The sequence below is a fragment of the Asparagus officinalis genome, chromosome 8, assembly GCF_001876935.1.
Source record: "Asparagus officinalis chromosome 8, Aspof.V1, whole genome shotgun sequence".
NCBI classification, from domain to species: Eukaryota; Viridiplantae; Streptophyta; class Magnoliopsida; order Asparagales; family Asparagaceae; genus Asparagus; species Asparagus officinalis.
Window position 1 is genome coordinate 127758928 of NC_033801.1, and position 8341 is coordinate 127767268.

An 8341-nucleotide genomic window follows, 5' to 3' on the forward strand; every position below is an offset into this window, starting at 1 on the left:
TGGTTCAGGGGACCATGTTCTGGGCGCTGTTCGTCCTGGGTCATGACTGGTACGTATGCGTTTGTGTCTGTGTGTGTGTGTATGGATTTTTGTTTGTTGAAATAATATTATGAACTTTCAGATCAATAGAAGACTAGTCATGAACTAAATGCTATATATATTACCATCAAGATTCAAAATTATCATAAAACTGATTGTATATGGTCGATGTGTTCTTTTGCCGATTTGAAAATGTATGATAGTTTTGGGAAAAGTTGTAATAGTTCATGGTAGTTAATTTTGTCAAATTTTTGCACTGGAATATTTAGAATTTTTTTTTCTAATGGTATGATTTATACATATACATTAATTTTTTCTATTGATAAATTTGGTAGTGGGCATGGGAGTTTCTCGAACTACGGATGGTTGAACAGTTTGGTTGGCCATTTTCTTCACTCTCTCATTCTTGTTCCTTATCATGGATGGTAAACTTCGTCATATTCCCTCATTTTTTTTCAATCTTAATTTTTAATTTTTTGAGGTTTTATTTTGAGTGGTTTGGTTGTGGATTGATTTGCGTGCGTGCAGGAGGATCAGCCACAAGAGACATCACAATAACCATGGGCATGTGGATAATGATGAGTCCTGGCATCCAGTAAGTAAAATCCACTCTTTTGCTTTCTATGCTTTAGAAGGGAATATTTTTTTGTGAAAATTTTGACATTTACTCATTGAATTACTCATTTCAATAGGTAATGTACTTCAATCATACGGAAAAAAAAAACTGTTAAAACTCATAAGGGCAAGATTTTGGAACTTTTTACATGGATGTAACTGAAACCACTGTTTATGTGATTAAATCCTGTAAAGTTTATTTCATGAATGTAAATGCTCAAGAATTATGACTTTATGTGCTTATATAAGATTAGGAAATTGGCCTTTACTTTTGGTTTCTTTACAGTTAACAGAGAAGACATACAAAGCGCTGGATTACGTCACTTGGAAGATGAGATTCACTGTTCCATTTCCCTTGTTTGCCTACCCAGTCTACTTGGTGAGTGAGTGAAAATTCACTACGTAATCTTCGATATTTTTTTTTCCGTGCATCGCATCTCTTTTGCATATGATCGATGCCATCAATGTATAACTCTAGTTTTGACCTTAAAGGGGTTGTTTGGTTCGCTGCAATTGCACATCTCCAACTGCAAGTGCACGTAACTGGGGCATTTGGATCAGTTGCAGCTGTTTGTTTTGTGCCTTGTAAGTATAGTTGCAACAGCAGTTGCAATTCACGCACATTTGGGTATAAGACGCAGCAATTGCAAAATGTGGAGCAGCAAAATAGACTTAAGTCGCCATCAACTCCTATCAGAAGTCCAAATATTAACCCAAAAGAAGCATTTGACACTAAAACCGCAGTTGTAGATTGCAATAACAACACAACTGCATCCAACAACTGCAGTTATAAGCAAATAATACTCGAACTACAATTACAGTTGCAACGAACCATACAAACCCTAAACGTGACACGCTAATATGTACTGCGTAACTGAACGATAAATGCTCCTTACGATCTTCATGACATCTCGACTCTTGTTGTTTCTGTTATCGACAGTTGTTTCGAAGCCCTGGTAAAAAAGGCTCACATTTTCATCCAGACAGTGATCTGTTCCTTCCACATGAGAAAGGGGATGTAACTGTATCTACAATTTGTTGGATGGCAATGCTGGCTTTGCTTTTGGTGTGCTCACACATTGCAGGTCCTATGAGTGTATTTAAGATCTATGGTGTTCCTTACGCTGTAAGTATTTACTGGAAAAGCTTCAATTTGCGGTTATCATACTTTATATATCGCGTTTTAACATGGAGTTTTGGATGTAGATCTTTATTATGTGGTTGGATGCGGTGACTTATTTGCATCACCATGGTCATCATGAGAAGCTCCCTTGGTATCGAGGAAAGGTACTAAATAGTACTTGGTACATACATCGCGGAAACAATGGTTGCATGCATGCTTTAGTACAATTTTCTTGGATGCATGTGTGATACTCAACAGAAAATCTCTTTGAGAAAAGATAATCTATGTTCTTGCCTACCGAGTATTTGATGAGACCGAGAAATTACTCGTGGCGCTTAAGGAAAAATATTGCAAATATTTCCCTTGAAAGAGCACCTCCTCTATAAGTTCTCATACAACCACATTTGACGAACATACTGTTAAGAGTAGTAATTGGAATATTTCTTAACAGCCGCTAAAATGTTTATTTTGCATTTTGAAGGAATGGAATTACCTCAGGGGAGCATTGACGACGGTCGATAGAGACTACGGTTGGATAAATAAGATACACCACAACATCGAGACTCATGTCATACATCACCTCTTCCCTCAAATACCACACTACAATCTCGTAGAAGCGGTGGGTGCTCTTGTTTCTGTTTCTCTCTTCTTCGTTATCTTGATATATCTTTGTTTAGTTAAATGATTTACGACGAAAATTTTTATTTTCTTCCCCCAGACAAAAGCAGCAAAACCTGTACTTGGAAAATACTACAGAGAACCAGAGAAATCAGGGCCTCTTCCGTTCCACTTACTTGGAATTCTTGCGAGGAGCCTCAGAGTCGACCACTTTGTGAGTGATGCTGGAGATGTTGTGTACTATCAAACTGATCCTCAGCTTAACGGCGATGCAAGAGCAAAGTCTGAGTGAATCTATGGTTTATATATATAAAGATTTGAAAGATGGGAGGATTTCGAATAATAAAGGCCTAAACAATACTGTAGCTTTTACATTGCATTGATTACTATCCTATATAAAACATCCATGGAGGTTCTCATATTTGGATAGGACCAGTGATGCGTTCATCTGATGTTCACTAAAATGCAGGCATTTGAACTTGGAATCGCCTTGAGTTGCATTCGGATTTTGTAGGGTCATGTGAGTTTTCTTTGGCGGCTTTGACAAATTTTTTTTTTCTGCTGGGGAGATTTCGTAAAATTATTTGGGACTTTGGTGTCACTGTGTAATCATTTTTCAACTGTTGAAATAAATGAAATACCTCCATCGTGACATTCTTTTTGTTACCTTTGCTATAGCCTATATCGTTGAACTTTGCTCGTCATATAATGAAAATCTAGTCAAATCTCTATTCTGTAGCTTTTCTTCGCTTCACTTCTTGGCAAAAAAACTGCCCCATCTCTATCAAGGTTTTAAGGTGAAATAACGTAAGCTCAAATAATGACATATAAAAAGGTATATTATTTATTAAATATTAAAAGAAAAGAGCAACTTTTATATAAATCACAGGTACCTCTCATATACATACTTCTATGAGCAATTATCACCTCTCAACTCGCTCAAAGTGCGAATAACTTACCCTCCGACTTTTTGGTTTTTTTAGTCAACCTTCTTCATTCCAGAACCTCTGTTAACCAGTAATAAACTCAGCAAATTTTCAAGGACTTTTTTTATTACATTGCCATAAAAAATAGGCAACAATCATATCCAAATTATACACCAAGCTGCTGTTTTCTTTCCATGTTTGTAATGGTTCCTTCGCCACTAAAATTACTAGCAACAATCTGTTGCTCAGATTATACATCTAAGCAAAGCATTAGGCAGCATCAACTCAAAAGGAATGAACTCTAGACAATCAAGTATTCAAAAGGTGAAAATCCATTTCGAGAAATGATACAAATTGCGGAAACTATCAGTTTCTCACACTACCAAAATGTCGCGTACAACTTCCACCACCTAACCTTATGCAACTGTTGAAGGAAAAAAATATATAACTTACACTGGTTCAACGTAAAAAAGAAACATGCGGCAAACCGTTCTGTAACTCGTGTTTACTGCCGATTCTTCTTCGCGCAACTTGGGCATTTGTAGTGCTTAATGCTCTCAGCTTTGGCTGGAGTTATCTTCACACACTTTCCGTGGTACCACCTCTCGCAAATATCACACCCAATCCAGAACTCATTTGCATTGTAGTTTCCCCCACAAGTTCCGCAGAGAGTTTCACTGTGTTCATCTTCGTCCTCGGGATAAGCCTCATCAACTGGCTTCGAGTTGTTCTTTATCTGACCATCACTTGATCTCTGAATAAGGGAAATATGGCAAAAATCATAAAGAAGAAAAACCAAGAAATAAATGGTTAAGACCTTTAAAGTATTTATCTAACCTTAGCTGACAATTTGGATTTACTTCCACCATCCATCCCTGATTTATCTCTTCCCTGCTTCCTATCGGATACCACCTCATAAACAGTTGGCAGGTCATTGATCATACTGAATAGACGTTTCCTGCCAAATTAAATATGCAACAGAATCAAAAATCCAAGAAAACGCTAGTGGAGGTTCTAAAGATACAACTCATGTCCAATAAAAGTATGCTGTTGGTGATGCATGAACCATATGGTATGCAACAGCAAAATTTAGAACTACAGATCAAGAATGTGAACTTGAAACTTTGGCAGCCAAATTAATTGGCATGTGGTACATTATGTAACATGTTAAATAATAAATCTATACGGTGGGAACTTCAGATTAAACAAAGAATCAGACTTATTAAAAAAAACAATATTCGGAGTAATAAAATTTGGATATACAATATAAAAAATTTAAAAGCTTCCAGCTTTATAGTTTGTACCCTATAGTTTAATCCGTTCAATGAACTTAAAAAGATTCTGCATAAAATAGACAAGGCAAGAATACGAAAATCATGGAAGTTAACTTGAGTTTCATGCATCAGAGCTAGGCAGCTAGCTTATAGATAAGAACTGTTGATGACAGAATAAGGAGTGCAGCAAGGACCTATGTGACTCAACCTTCTGGATTATACATCAAAAGAAATTGAGGAGAGCATCCATCTATTTCAAGGATATGAAGTTACACAAGGTTTCACAAATCACATTGATAAACTAAACATGTCAAACTGATATGATATCTACAACAGTTGTCAGACTTTCCAGCAGACACACAACATAAAATGATAAAATTCAGGCAGAATAGGCCTAAGTGCTATAGTTTCATAACAGCATCATAGAAAATTATGAAATAAACCCGTAAATATTACCTTAAATCCTTACAAATTTCTAGCTAATAGTTAACAATATGAAATAAAAAGAGAGTGCATCTCTTCCCACAGTACGCAGAAGACTCTAACCCTAAGTTGCATGGGCATGGGTACTGGTACGAGACACAGCAAATTTGCAAAAGGTAGGGTATGGGGACACGGGTATACACATATAAATTATGTATATTTATATGTATTTAAATTAGTAATTTACATAAGATCAATATATAAGAAATAGATGTGAAGTGTAGAATATACGTCCAATAAGTATATGAAAAGTGTTTTAAATTAAAAACATGTATTTTATGATTGACTATACAGCTGAATAAACATAAGCAAAAATTCCATAAGTGTCCAAGAAGTTTCAGTGGGGGTATGACTACACGTCTGGTATGACTTCCAATAGAAGTACCCAGGTAACAAAGCTCTAAACTAACACCCATTTAACATATTTAATGCATCTTGAGATTTCTCCATGTTAACCCATTGTTGGCTGCAAGTCCCAAGTACCTCCTCATTCATTGCCTTCAATGTTCTCCCCTTTTTTTTAAAAAATTGTACTTGAGCTTTGAAGTGAAAAAAATCTCAAGAGGTATCTTTCAACATGATGCTCTCAGTGGTATAATGTAAAAACCTAGCTGAAAATAAGTAGCTAAAAATTTCATAATCATAGATCAAGCATCATTTTTTCCCCTTACGATAATATGATCAACCCCTTAAGGTCACATAATGCTGAAGGAAACTCACAAATATTCTTTTGGGGTTTAATGGTTACTCTTCAACCTTTTCATCTGAAATAGATGGCTTGCTCCAATCAACAACCACTTGCGTAGATATACTTTCAATGTCTGAATGACAACTTGAAGCTCTGAAGCTGATACCCTTGTGCAGATAACAGTGATGGTTGTTGGGATCATGATAGCCCTAGGGTTGCGAAGTTCTCTCTTGGACTGTTGCAAAGATACAGATACAACAAAATGGACACAATCCACTGACACACGACTTCTGAGAAGGACACAAGATACACATGATGACATGCATGATGGCCATGTGTCAAACATAACAATATAACATGCCTTCATAACAAAAATATACATGTTATATAACTTGGATCACAATGGAGGAAGATGTTCTAGATCTCTTTCCTGTTTATTGAAGGGCAAAGGACTGAGTATTTAGGGGCAAGATAAAGACGCTAATATACCAGACCCCTTTGACATAAAAAACACGGACCTATTCACAATTGTTGTATATGTACAACAAAAAATCGTCTTGAAGGGAAAACATCAGCTTAGCAAATTTTCTAAAATAGCTTACACCATCTTACAATGAAACCACCATAATCCTACGTATGAATTCTTCTGTGATCCATAAGCACAATGGATAAAGACCATAATATATGCAATAAGTAAATAACAGCTCTCTTATCTGAATGCATATAGTAGAGCATTCCATGCCAATGCCCATGAGCGGGGAGGATGATCAAGCATATAAATTTCATCACTCAACTCCAAGGACAGCCTCACATCCTTTCATAACTGTGTTTTCCTGTATAATGCATCTTTGTCTAAATATCCACACAAGTAGTTGACTATTTCATGACACTAGCTGTTCTAAAGTCACATTACATTACAAAGGTTGTAAATAAATTCACTTAGATAAACAAAAATATAGCATGTGTTGGATCGATATCTCATTCAAAGATGGAGACCTAGCAACAAAAAAAGGACCGTATACATGCAAGTCAGCAATTTTACCTTCTACGGAAACATTAATCCAACCCATGGTCATGGAGCAAGTAGCTAAAACTGTAGAGTGTACCATATACTCTTGAAAGGCACTTGAAATTGGAGATGGTATAATTAGAATATAGCCATTCTAGTAATTTTGAGTCCTTAGTAAAATCACATTAAGGTCCCTTTAGCTAGCTTAGTCTCTTTCCTGCCAGGATGAATTGTCTCTAATGACTCCTAAACACTTCAGCAGTAAGTTGATTTGGTCTGAAGACTACAAAGTAATTACCATAAAAGGCCATGGCCATTAGCGCATACTTACCTTTGCCAGATTATATATTCTCCTTTGCAATTAGCTTCCTTTAAAAAAAGGGCAATAATGTATGTATGTACATGTAACCATTTCCATGACAAGTACGACTCATTTCCTCAATGACAGAACAAAGTGGTGTTCTAATAGCTTATACATGCTTCAGAAATGGATCTTTCACATCTTCTAAATTAATGAAAACTCTATGTGATCACATCTATAAGTCCTCAATGTCAAAATGAAACATTTTTGTAGGAAAGTCTAATGTCCTAACTGACTGAATACTCACATACATCACATTAACACTCTCCATCCTGAACTTTACAGTAGACATGCATGTGTACAAATGCTCCGATATATGCAATACCAATTAACCCCACTTGCAATATTCATATGAAAAGACTATTCTAGAAGACATTTAAGTTTGCTCATTCATCTATTTGACAACAAACTAAACCTTTTTTCCTCATCCATAAAGGAAAGAATAACATTTTCCAACTTATAGAAGCTTCAAAATTAGGAAACTTGAAATTCTCACTAGAAATTAAATGGCGGCGTTTTTTTCATTCTTCCACATCAAAGCAAAGTAGCATCTTTACATAAGAAACCTTTATAACCCTAAATGACAAAAGTACAAATACGCATAAAAAAGTACTAGTTTCAGCCCACTTCTTTTCTAAATTTTAGTAGACATGGGCACAAAGGTACCCACTTAAAGATCCCAATGTCCCCCAATTAACCAGATATGCTACCTGCTTCATGCATCAAACCATGGCTTCTCTGTAAAAAGTAGAACCTTTTCGAGACCTCACTACCCACCATGATCAAATTAACAATTAACAGTCCATTAAAGGATCTGCATCAAAATGCCCCACTTGAAGCCCATCCTCTGCTAAAATTTAACATGTGTGAGCCGTAAAGGTTCGGGCTTTAAGAATGTCAAAGACCCCAAATAAACCACCAACATGGTATGGGCTTCATGCAACAATTTATTTAACCCAAATTATGACTTCCCCCTAGAAAGCAGATTCTTTTCCAGCTCTCACACTAACAAATAACAAAATAAAAACCTTTATAGCAGTAAAAACTTTAGCAGCATTACCTCTCATTCCCATTGAACCTAGCTCCCAAGTAGAACGCCACCGACAAAAGCCATGAATCGCTGTGCACCGCGACCAGCGAAAGCCAATCCCTCCGGTTCATCCCGTCCCTCGCAAAGTTGATCCCCAGCGCCGGCTCCGGCAGCT

General features: G+C 36.4%; 2 protein-coding genes across 2 annotated transcripts in view; one reads left to right on the forward strand and one right to left on the reverse strand.

The window, feature by feature from the left end:
- LOC109820564 (omega-3 fatty acid desaturase, chloroplastic-like) lies at positions 7-3049 on the forward strand. The gene is made up of 8 exons (XM_020386722.1): positions 7-49; positions 375-464; positions 568-634; positions 941-1033; positions 1595-1780; positions 1861-1941; positions 2259-2396; positions 2496-3049. Exons 1-8 carry the CDS (start codon positions 15-17, stop codon positions 2685-2687), a joined length of 882 nt encoding a protein of 293 aa, XP_020242311.1. The 5' UTR covers positions 7-14; the 3' UTR covers positions 2688-3049.
- Positions 3607-8341, reverse strand: part of LOC109819509 (PHD finger protein ALFIN-LIKE 2-like) — a 5199-nt gene continuing 464 nt past the window's right edge. The window contains 3 exon segments of the mRNA XM_020385256.1: positions 3607-4075; positions 4159-4279; positions 8197-8341. The exon segment at positions 8197-8341 is cut by the window's right edge and continues 4 nt beyond it. Of these exon segments, the coding sequence (XP_020240845.1) occupies positions 3827-4075; positions 4159-4279; positions 8197-8341 (515 nt within the window). The 3' untranslated portion in view covers positions 3607-3826.